Here is a 12,432-nt window from a genome sequence, read left to right as displayed (position 1 = left end):
TCCAGGGTCCTTGAACTTGGGAGGTAAGTTCCCCGGCAACGGCGCCATAAACTTGTTATCTCGTTTGGCAAGTGTACCAAATCGTATACGTAGTTCAATGAAAGTATGAGTATCGTCTCCCAAGGGACTTGCGCAACACTTTGCAATTTCACTTGTTATAATAACTAAGCTACCGAAAAACAATAAGAGTTTGATTTGCTGCAGTAAATAATGTAAACAAGCAATAACAATTCTTTTTGGTGTTTTGGTAAACACTTAGAGTGCAAAACTTGATTCTAATGCAATATTAATAAATTGTTGGGGTTTGACTTCACTAAACCTTCCTCTCATGCTTATCACTAAGTTCACAATAGTTATTATTTAGAATTTATCAATCACTCTCAAAAGTAACCAACCCTAATCTCATACAAGTTGGCATCTAAGTTACTAGCTTAAACTATCAATCTCTTGCATAGTTTAACCTAGAAACCAGCTTTAAAAACAAGAGCTTAAGAAAGACCAATGGCATTTACTCTATCTCTAGCAATAAGCACCATTAGCTGCTCTATTTCAAGTCAAAGGTTTAAAATCATTTCTCAATCTCTTAAAAACCTTAAGTTCAAGTTAAGGGTGATCAAGGCATAACAAGCATTATGCACAGAAAAAGAGCAATAAAACTGAATAACAACTTAGATTGATAGCTTAGAGTTTACACATGAGAATGAGTTTAGTTACATCAAACCCCAACAAGGGTGAGTTTAGCTACACATAGACATGTAGAACTCTACAAATGATGAAGAAAGGAAGAAGCTTGATCTTGAAGGTTCCAGAGCTCTCCAGCCGCCACACAAAGTCCAAGAATGATCCTCCTTGCTTCCCTCTTCGAAAATCCCACTTTTAGGTCATAAAAGCTTTTGTCTTATGTGAATAATGACATGTCAGCACAATCCACGCTAAGCCTCAGTTCCACGCTCAGCATGGGAATCAAAATTCTGTTCCAGGGATTCTCTGCCATGCTGAGGCTAAGCGTGGATCTGGGGCTTAGCCTAGGAACTTAAACCAAAAATTCCTTCAACTTCAAATTCACCACTTTGTGCTTGACTTCCTTCCTTCTTTCCTAGCTTTCTCCTAAACTACAAAACAACAACCAAATACTTGTAAGTTACCTGAAAACATGATTCAAAAACAAAATGTGATCACCTAACAATTTAGATATGTTTTGAATTAAAAACAAAGTCTAAAGCAAGGAAAATTGATATAAGTGCTTCAAACTAGGCCATAAACTTAATGAAATCATAGCACTTATCACATACCTTAAAAAATTCATATTAGTTAGTGTATACTAAGTTTAATTTGTTTATAATTAATTTAAGTATACCTTATAAAACTTAACATATATATAGTAAGTCTAATTAAACTAAACTAAAGTAAATTTAAATGAAATAAAATCAATTAAACTTAGTCTTTTCTATAAGTTTAATTAAATATATCCTTTATAAAAGATATATAAATTAAATTAGGCTAAGCCAACTATATATGGGTCATTTAACTGCTCATGTTAGCACATTGGGGAACTGTGTTGTTGTTGATCCCTAAGGGGATGTGACTCACACTAACGGGGTAAGCCTTGAGGATTTTTATTGTATCGCTGAGACATTTGGTAAAGTCAATTTTAGCCCAAAAATTTTATTTACTTATTTTTTGTCTATTATTAACTGAAATAATTAATATTAATTGTGTTCACTAGCTAACATTAACTTATGTTGATTATTTAGGATATTGTGGGGTCTGCAAAATGGTTTATGTAATGTTAGGTCAAAACCTGTAGCTGATCAGTTAAGTCAAATGCTTGACAACATCTTCCTTACTGTGGAGCCCTATGCAAGTGTAATGGGATCCTTCAGTCTTTGGTCTAGAAAATTCATATATACCATTGCACATAAACTTGCATGATGTTCAAGAGATAATGCAAGGAAATATCGTGTTAAACATATCGCTTCTATAGTATGATCTATATATGTAAGTAGTTCATTACTTTGCTATTTATGTTTAACATTTTACTTTAAGTTTTTGGATCAATTAAGTCAAGATATAGTGTGGAGAAAAGAAAGACACTAGAAGGGAGGTTGAATAGCGTCAATCAAAATTTCAAATCTTTTTCAAAATAGTGAAGTAGTAGTAAAACCTTTTGATTGCAGACAAAGAGTTAAGAGAAATAATCCACAATGTTTTTATATTGGATCGTCTCAACAACCAAGACTATGTTCAATTCTTGATCAATCCAATCAAGTTTCACTATTTATTACAAATATATAAGTATTTTTTCACAAACCACTTTTGGTTCAACCAAAGTGTTCTTTGTCTTGTCTCTTCAAACAACTACTCAAGTATTCTTTTGATTTAAAGCCTTTTTAGGCTTCAACAACACCAAGTATTCTTTTACAGTCAAGTCTCTCCAAGGTCAAAGCAACAACTCAAAGTTAAAGTTGGAAAATAACTATGTTGTTTTGTCTTACTATCAAGAATGTAATGAATTCTACAAGTGATATTCTATATATATGTGTGAATGTGTGTGTGCGCGCGTGTGCGTGCGCGTGTACTTCTTTCTTTGTATCTCTATTCTTTCTGAATCTTCAAACTTCTTTATATAGGTGCTTTATGAAGATGATCATTACAAATCCTTGAGTATCTCTCACAAGTTTGCTTCGTCTATCTTTATATTTGTTTCTTGTGGAAGGAAGTGTTCATTGGTATATTAAATGTGTGCATTAAATACATTTATCAAATTGTCACTTATTATCTGATCAAGCAAACTACTTATTACCTTTAGGATACCAAAAGAATGGAGCAGATGCGTATATCAGTCAAAAATAGCTTTTGCGTGCTTCAAGGGATTTAGTTGTCCTTTTTTTTATGCAAAATATGTTTGTATTTCTTTTTGAAATGTGAGTACTGAAAAAGTTTTTTATTCCTTTTGATCTATTAAGGAATAACATAGATTAAGATGATTTGGTTATAAGACATAATAAATGATATATAATAAATGTTTTTTCCTTACAAATGAAATGATTCATTTGAGAGACTTAATATCAAAACAACCGATTTTCTTATCACTTTTTGTCTTATAGTATGACTTGAAAAAATTTTCTCCTAAAAAATATTTGAATTTGTTATCATTAAAACTGTAACGACTCACCGTAGCCGTCACACTACGAAACAACACAACACACTACTAGAAAATATATACTAGAATAGTATAATAAAATATTTACAACACAAGTTGCTAATCAAGCAACCAATAGTAACCAGTTATATACAACAAAATATGCTACTATAAGGTAGCCTACAAAAAAAATATCCATCTCCAGGAACCTCCTGTGGCCTCTAGTAACTATCTCCCAGCCTATCCATGCCCTGCTCCCATACCAACATATGATCATCGCAGTCCAAACCACATGGAAACATGCAAGGGTAAGCTAGAGACAATAAACAACTCATAAATATCAAATATGAAACACAACTATATAATCATCTTCACATCCGACACAAAAGATAAACAATACATATATTATACATCTTAACATCATTTCAACTTGATTCCACATATCAACGCTATATCAACACCTCAACACAACTACTATACAACTATTGGAATAATTATCATATTCATCATAACAACAACCAACACATGTGTTACACACCTCTCAACAACACATGTTTAAAACAACTTACAACACAGGTAATCTAGCGACACTAGCATCATCATCAACTTGTATACAATTAAGCAACTTACAACATAACAACACTATCATCATCCTCAACAAGAACAACATACAACACAATCACAGCTTAACAACATAACAACATAAATACAACTCTTATCAACAACTTATGCGTCGTCACACATTTCAACTCGGAGATCTCCAACAACTGAGGTTGAGCATTCTAGGTGGCATAAACCCTACCGAATCCAGTGTTTGACCTATCTCAACCAGGTCAGGTATAGAACATCGTTAGGAACTCCGAAGAGAACCAGGTATAGACAACAATAGGCGATAGGTGTGTCGCTTAGACTCGGAGGTCTAGTACTACTGTCAGGACAGAAGGGTTTGGGTATGAGTCTACCACGACCTTGGCTAGCATCACCAATCCACATATGGAGTTAGCCCACCCATTTTCCTCCAAGTACCACGCACCCTCCAATACCTAGTCAAAGACTACATCTCTAACTAGATACCTTACTCAAATTGGTTATTCAACCATGACATAGATCGACTACTTCCATGTCGCCCACACAGTACTAAGGGATTCAACTTTAAAACAACTTTCAACTTATCTCCTTAGTACTATGTATCTCAACATAGGACATATATCTTCACCATAGGTCCCCAACTTTTCAAATTTACAATAATAGACACCATAACAACTTTACAACAATAAACATCTGGTTGCTTGTAATCGGTATAGCTCGGCCTGGCCCCTATACCGTGGTCGCTTTGTACACGTGTGCCTCGACCTTGCCCACACACGGGATCAACTAAGTCCTAGAGGAGAACAACACAACGTCCACTCCAAGAGACAACTTCCCAATGAGGGTTTTTCAACAAATTGGGCTCTTAGAGCACCACAACTATCTCAATCCACACAATGGAATGAGCAACTTCGAAAATATCTCCCCTAGTCCTAGTGATCAACATTTCATCATCACAGCTTAATTAGCTTAACAACTTAAACAACATACTACTTTTCAACTCATCATCTCAATCAACATTCAACTTGAACAACACAATCAACTCAACAACTTATTAGCTCAACTCATAATTTACAACTCAATCATCATAAAATAATATCTTTTCAACACATGGCACAACATAAAACTTTATAGTAACATACAACTCTTCTCTAACAACTTAACAACATGATCTACTAATAAATTTTGTATAAATGTCAACACGTCTACACATTTCACATCATGCTTCTCACAACTCACAACATTATTATTTCATCATATTCTACAACATATAAATAATCCACACATAAATATAACAACTTTAGCAACATATCATGTATTCAACGCATTTTCTATTTGGCACAACTACTCATTTAGTTTACAAAACTATACTCAACATGCATCTCTTCATTTCACTTTCTACTCATCATACATCTCAATGTAATTATACAACTCCATATGAGTTCCTAAACTCACATACAATCAAACAACATACAATCTAGCTTCCCTTACTTGAAGATTAGCTCAGAATAGCCAAAAATTGAGAAGAAGTGGAATTTCCTTTCTGAAGCTCAACCCGGGACTTCAATCCACCCAAAGCAAGCTTCCTAGTCCAGAGTCCTTCTCTCTAAAAACCTTTCATTCTCCTCTACTGCACAACCTCTATTTATAGAAATCTGAAGTGGCCAGAACGGCCCGTTTCAAAATTGGAACAACCCGTTCTAGGCTCTTTCATCATGTGTAAAATTCACATGCAGAACGGTTCGTTTTGAAATCGGAACGGGCCATTCTGGTACGTCTAGAACGGCTCGTTCTAAAACTAGAACAGCCCATTCTGGAGTTGAATTTAACTCACAATGATCACTTTGGAACGACCCGTTCCAGTCCAAGGTTCACAGGCTTATTTAGTAGTTTGGAACGGCCCGTTCTGGACTACTAAATCACCCTTATTTTAGTAGTTTGGAATGACCCGTTCCAATCTGGGAACGTCCCGTTCCAATCTGCTAACTACGTTACAAAAACTTATATATTGAAGGATCCATGATTATCTTTTGACTTAATATATAATAAATGTTCATTTGTATGAATTCCTTAAGCCTCAATCCATATAAATGTTAAGGAATACAAATATAAAGGCCCAAACTTACATCCATAGATATGTGCATTATTAAAAGAGAGAGAGAGAGAATTACTTAGCACATCAACATGTATAAGTACAAATTATCAACTTTAATTAATATTCATATAGTTACTAATTGATTATTTTTTCCAATTGTTGTTACTCATAGTCATTATTCCTAGAGAATATATTATTGTTGTTCAAGTCCTTGCATAGGAAACACACCATGACATATTATACGGGTATGCTATAATTTCTCACACGCACAATTGAGTTTTGCAATGTGATATACATTATCATATTTTAATGCACACATGTTTCTTTTAACTAATGTCGTGGTCACTTGCAATATTTTAGGTGATAGGCCCAGTACAAGAGGACGAAACCTTACTTCTATTTATCCTAAAGTAATTTACAAATTTTGAACCCATAAATGAAGACATGTTTTATTAATTTCTTTACCAAGTTTGTGATACAAATAAATTAAAATTTCATTTTAGTATAGTAAACAAGAAAACAACCATGAGTGTGAGCAGGTAATATAATTTTTTACTTTTAAAACTTAGAATAATTATAATTTAATCTTTATGATACAATGAGCACTTATATGCTATTATATGTTGTAGCTATTTCGGGAACAAAACACCATTGACTAAAGAATAAATTTCGAAAATATATATGATATGAGTGGGCAAATTATTTTCCTCAAATTAGGAATAAGAGGATTTTATGTGCTTTATTTTATAATTGATTTAAGGTTCTTTTTCCTTGTGTGAGTGGGTAAATTATTTTCTTCAAATTAGGAATAAATCATAGGATTTTAAGTGCTTTATTTTATAATGGGTTTAAGGTTCTCCATAAGTTATAGTATAGGGTTTAGGGTTTAGTTTGTGTGTGTTACAATTTTTTTAAAAATTAAAAAAATTTAAAATTTTGTTTCACTTATTCAAATTGAAAAATAATTATAAAAATAAATAATTTAATATACTTTGTTTCATTTATTTAAATTGATATATAATCATAAAAATATTTTGTATGTTGATTTAAATCTATATAATGAAGCATCATATGATTTTTAATTTTTTTTAAAATTTGCAGATGTGATCTATGTAAATTTTAATTTAATAGATGTATCATTAAAATATAATGTAGAACTTGAGTTATTGAATTGAGTAAATCTATCAAAATATCTTTTGGAGTAATTAAATCCCTCCTTATATATATATATGTGTGTGTGTGTTTGATGTAATTTAGAAATAATTTGGACTAACATTAACATGTACATTTATTTGAATATCCTTTTAATTATATATTGTTGAACATATATAAGGGGGAATACTTATTTCATTGAATTTGTCTAGAGTATTTTATTGATTACAAGTTATTGATTATTGTCTAAAATAGATATAGTGCATTAAAAAAATCACTTTGTGCATTGGTTAGACACTAATTGGTGTAGAAATGTTATCTTCTAATAAGTCAATGAATATTGCAACCAATGTATAAAATAACTTATCTACATTTGTTGGTGTTTTAATTGATGTAAAAAGTGGTCATTTCTACATCGATTAAAGCTTTATTTGACATTGAAAGAACATTTTCATGTTAGTTTTTAAGCTGACATTAAAAAAATACCAACTTTTTACGTTATGGACTATATCTAGCTAGGTCAATCAAAGAATCAATATAAGAGAGTCAACATAACCAACCTAGAAGAACTCTATTACACTTGTGTATTTATTCTTTTCTTATATCCAAGTGGCCTTTAAAGGAGTTTGCATCCTCTTCATTTCTTGTCCATTTCTATGATTTTGGATGTATAAATAACATAAATATGATAAATCATGTCATCTAACTTGACTCATCCAATTAGAGCAAGAAACTAAGCGGAGAGGTGAATTTCCTTTGAGATTGGGATTTAATAGCTAACCAAGATTTAGTATATAAAATTCTAATAAATATATATAAATTTTAAAAATATAAAATTAAAATAGTTAATGATATTCAAACAAATAAGTCCATCTTTTGCACCTTAATTTTAGGAGCCCAATCTGACTCATCGAGTCAATTGAGTTAAACAAACCCATTTTTTTATTACCTTTCTTTTAGAACCAACCCTACCTATCAAGACACAAAGCAGCGGAATGTTCCAACTTGCATGCCTAATGAAAAGGGCACATGATAAGTTTTCTTTTACTCAATAGTTAAAGAATACAGCATTTAATCAGAAATAACAGTAAGAGCATAGAATATCACTATTTTGTGCTGTAGCTAAGCACTAGAGGACTCATTAAGCCACATATATAGCACATTATGAGTTTGTGACAATTTAAATGTTAAACTACTTAGGTCCTGGGGTCATATATTGGGCGCATGAATCTCAATTTACACCGACACATTCACTCGTGTCTCACACTGATGGGGCAGAGGGATTATGAATTCTCACTCCTCCACACATGTTTTTACAAATTAAAATTTTACATATGATCATATGTCTCAACATGCTGGATCCATAAAACATTTATGTAGTTACTACCAATGCAACAAATTCATCCTACCCATGCATCGATCCCTTCATTTTTCAAATACGCATATTCCAATGTCACAGTCTGATGAACTTGTATTTAAAAACGGGTTTAACTTGTTCCCTTCATTATCCCTACTATTCTGCAATAGCAGCAATGGCATGTCTGAGCTAGTATGAGTAGCAAAGCTTGACACCCCTTCTATCTCGTGCCTCTCTTCTTGACTCAACTGAGAAGCCACGAACTTGTCAAGATCTCTCCAATCAGTCACTTTCTTTGTGTTGGATGATAAACCCTTTTGATAATCATCTTGGTTAGATATAAGGGTCGACACTGAGGTTTGCTTCTTTAATAATGGCAAAGAAGGGCTTTCTAGCTGAGGAAGTTGCACCAATTGATCTGCATGCATGAAGCTCAAACTTTCTGCTTCTATCATCTCTTGCTTGTAAAGGAAACTTTGAGCTGAAAAACTCTGAGGTTGTTGCCTTATGATAAGGTCAATAGGGTCCACCCCAGAGTTGACACCACTTGCTTGTTCATCGTATAAGTAGCTTCGATCCCATCCTTCAATAGTCTTTGTTTGGCCGTTGGTTCTTTTCCTGAAGGCTCTGCACACCACCCATCCTTCCTCCTGCACACACTCGATTATACGTTTGAAAGCTAAGATGAGACTTTATGAACTGTTTCACTTTCTCTAGGAATGTATTGTGTTTGACTTGACTAGGTCAACTAGATGTTTTGAAAGGAAAAAGGTGAAAGTTTGCGTTTATCTTTTTATGAGTGTTTTCCCTTTAGCTTTTGAAAATTTTCGGTTTGCTTGGTAAGAAGTAGTAGCTACTAGCAAGTCAGGTCAAATAAATAATGAATTAATATTATATATCCTGATAAAAAGGGTTCAACTAATAAAATGAAACAACAAATGCTATTGTAGCTCATGACATGATTGAAAATTAAATATGTGTCATCTTTTGGTTCTTTAATCTGTTCCCTTTTATGTCTTCCTAATTAAAAATTGACATTTATATTGCCAAAAAAAGCTTATCTTTCTTGTAAGTGGTGACATTTTCTTTCTTAATTATTAGTTTTTCTGGCTGATCTCATTTTTCAACAGGAAAAAAAAAAGAGAAAAGAGGTTCATGAAACATAATTAACAAGCAAACAAATTTTAGGGTAGCCTATAATGTTTTTAGGAGTAAGTTTCACAAAACTTTTCGGGTAGACATGATTACCACCGCCTATAACGTGGTTATGCCCCTGCTATTGGCTGAATATATGTTGGACTAGAGTCAAGGTAGAGGTTCTCTTCCTTTCTTCCTCAAATTTTCTTTTACCATAAAAGGGAACAAAAAAGACGGGTTTGTACGTTTGACGAGAAAAATAGCAAGAATTAAAAGTCTAGAAGAAAAGAAAAAGAAAAAAGGTTCAATTATACGCTTTTGAAAATAGTTACTTTTGACTTCTTGTTGGTGAAAGTTCTGTAGCAAATGGGTAGTAAAAAGCTTGTACGTGCCTTGGTGAACATTCAGTTAGTGGTCTACGAAAGCAAAAGTTGTCAGGGTCTATTAAATTATAAAACGAGCTTAGGGAACCAATCAAGTGCTTAATCTGCATTGATACAGAAACAAAAAGCACACGAGACTAAACTAACTTGAGCTAGAGAGGATGTTTCGGGTGAAGGAATAACTTGGAAATTGGAAAAACCCGTGGAAGTGATTAAAACTAAACTAACTAAATTAGAAATAGTGCTTGATCTCGAATTCCAAAAACTATCCTTGTTTGCGTGTGTGAATAGGACAAGGCTAGGGTAGTGAAATATGCGATGATTATGACTAAATGGGGGGGCCATATTCTAAATTGAGCCACTCATCATGTATGAATTTAACATCTCACATTCAACCGCACAAACACACAAATTATAATTAATACACAAAGCGTAAAAGGGTATATCATATATTCATATATGATAATGGTATATGTGCACTAAGAATATATATATATATGTTAAATATATACTATAGAGATACTTGCCTGTGGAGGTCCATTCTCGACAGTTTCAAGCCTATATTCGTGCATGATCCAATCAGTTTTTTGTCCATTAGGGGCTCTTCCTTTGTAGAAAACGAGGGTCTTTCTCATGCCAATGAGTTTGGTCCTTTCGTACACTGATTTGTCTCTTCCTGTGGCCTTCCAAAACCCTGCCATGGTGGCTCTGTTGGTTCTTGTTCCGGTTGGATACTTCTTATCTTTGTGGCTAAAGAAATACCACTCATTCTGCTCCTCATACCCAATCCTGCATCTCTCTGCCAAACTCAAATCATTCACAACCATGTCTAAAAAATTAAAAGAGAAAAAAAACTAATAATTAAGATCTAGTTTTTGATCATACTTCTTTTACAAAAGGCTACATCAATTTGACACTCAAAACCCTAATTGGATTCCGAAAGTAGTGAAGAAGGTGTAGATGGGTGGGTGGGAATAGTTTTAGTTTCTCAAAATGTGACCGGTCATGTGTGGTTTATTGGCTAAGATTAGTCATCAGCTAAATATTTGTACTAATAACATAATTATCGATCATTTCCAAAGAGTGATAAGTGGAAAAAAAATAGAAGATTATTTGTTTTGAAAGTAAACATGCAGTGTATATATATATTATGCATTACGTTGTAGGATAGGTAGAAGAATTATACGTAATTCACAAATGCTTATGTGTGCATATACCTTGGAGATCCCATGGTTCAATGCGATAAAGGTCGATCTCTTTGATAACGTCAAGATCAATCTTCTGCGAAGCAACTTTCTTCCTGAGATAATAACCAACCAGCTCTTCATCTGTTGGGTGGAACCGAAACCCCGGTGGGACACATGACTCCATCATAGCAATTACTGATGAAACTGCACCAAATTCACCACCACCACTACCATTAATACCTTCCACCCTTGACCGTCTCCATCATGAAGATATAAATCTATGTGTGTGTATGAAATTGAAACATGAATATGTATGTGTGTGATAGAAGAGAGAGAAGCAAGAGATAACAATAACACTACTCCAGTGAAGCAAAAAGCTAAAAAGGCAAACCCCAACAAAAGGATATATAATATAAGAGTAGTGAAAAGGTGACAAGTGTTGTGAGAGATAACCATCATCTCATTTGGTGGAGAGGAGTACTCAAGGGAATTGAATTGAAAAGGAAATAAAAATAAGCGCGTGTTATAAACAAAAACCCATAATTTGAGAAACAATAATGATTTTTCTTCCCTGGGCCGGGTTAAAAGATAACTGGGTACACAGAGAAAGGAATCATGAGAGTTAGGTTTTGATGAAAACCATGAGGAGGAGTTGGAGCTTAGAGACCTCTGCTTGTGAAGGGTCTGCGAGAAACGGACAGCTACAGGCTTGTGCTAATCATGCTGTCTTGTGTTGGTGAATGGAGTGAATGATTCATCAAGAACGGGGTTTCCCAATCCACGTTACCATTCATAATTATACATATTCTCCAACAATAACAACATATATATATATTTTACATTTGCAAATATGATAATAAGAAATCAGTTTCAAAGAAACATTTTTCATTCATGTTTTTCAAAAGCTACTTCTTTTTTTAATGAAAAACAAAAACACTAAAACTTTTCGGTAATGATGTTTTTACACCTACAAATGTTATTGCACTATTTTTATACTTTTCATTGTAAAGAGTAAGAAGAGAAATTCAAATTTTAGTTTTTCTCACTTTTTTCTAATGACTAACAAAAATTATCCTTGAGATCTAAGTTTATGTAATCCCAAAAGAAAAATAAAACAATATAAATATGATAAGTATACTTAATATAATATGACAAAAAGGTGAGATACGAAAAACTAGAAAGTGTCAATGAGATAATTATAGTGAGTGTTTACATATCATATTACTACTCCTATATGAAAAGTAACTCTCTTCTATTTCAATTGTTAGTACTTATTTTTTCTTTACATTCTTTTTTTAATATCATCTAATTATCATATCAATAATTTTTTTTCTTATTTTTCTCCGCTATCCACCTCATTTAATTTAATTAACAGTGTAGGAGGTGGGGGA

At 33.1% G+C, this 12,432-nt stretch overlaps 1 protein-coding gene across 3 annotated transcripts; it reads right to left on the bottom strand.

The window, feature by feature from the left end:
* Positions 1-8,007: 8,007 nt before the first annotated feature.
* Positions 8,008-12,169, bottom strand: LOC109793004 (NAC domain-containing protein 37). 3 transcript variants are annotated; one of them, XM_083075161.1, is made up of 4 exons: positions 11,682-12,169; positions 11,072-11,245; positions 10,382-10,653; positions 8,008-8,984 (listed from the first exon to the last, which is right to left on the bottom strand). In XM_083075161.1, exons 2-4 carry the CDS (start codon positions 11,226-11,228, stop codon positions 8,403-8,405), a joined length of 1,011 nt encoding a protein of 336 aa, XP_082931287.1. In that variant the 5' UTR covers positions 11,229-11,245; positions 11,682-12,169; the 3' UTR covers positions 8,008-8,402. The 3 variants fall into 3 exon arrangements, with proteins under 3 accessions (XP_082931287.1, XP_082931286.1, XP_020208055.1); XM_083075160.1 differs by having other exon boundaries at positions 11,709-12,168; XM_020352466.3 differs by lacking the exon at positions 11,682-12,169 and having other exon boundaries at positions 11,072-11,570.
* Between the last annotated feature and the right edge of the window lie 263 nt (positions 12,170-12,432).

This window comes from Cajanus cajan, chromosome 5, assembly GCF_000230855.2.
Source record: "Cajanus cajan strain Asha chromosome 5, NIPB_CcT2T_4, whole genome shotgun sequence".
Taxonomy (NCBI): Eukaryota; Viridiplantae; Streptophyta; class Magnoliopsida; order Fabales; family Fabaceae; genus Cajanus; species Cajanus cajan.
Note: the sequence above shows the minus strand (reverse complement) of the source record. Positions and strands in the feature narration are given on the sequence as shown.

Bases quoted from the DNA above. Each gene is read 5' to 3' on its own strand.
- LOC109793004 (XM_083075161.1), bottom strand. From the start codon at position 11,228: ATGATGGAGTCATGTGTCCCACCGGGGTTTCGGTTCCACCCAACAGAT. The intron at 10,654-11,071 runs GTATATGCACAC...TGAGTTTGGCAG, and splicing joins TGAACCATGGGATCTCCAAG to AGAGATGCAGGATTGGGTAT. The intron at 8,985-10,381 runs GCAAGTATCTCT...GAGTGTGTGCAG, and splicing joins TCGAGAATGGACCTCCACAG to GAGGAAGGATGGGTGGTGTG.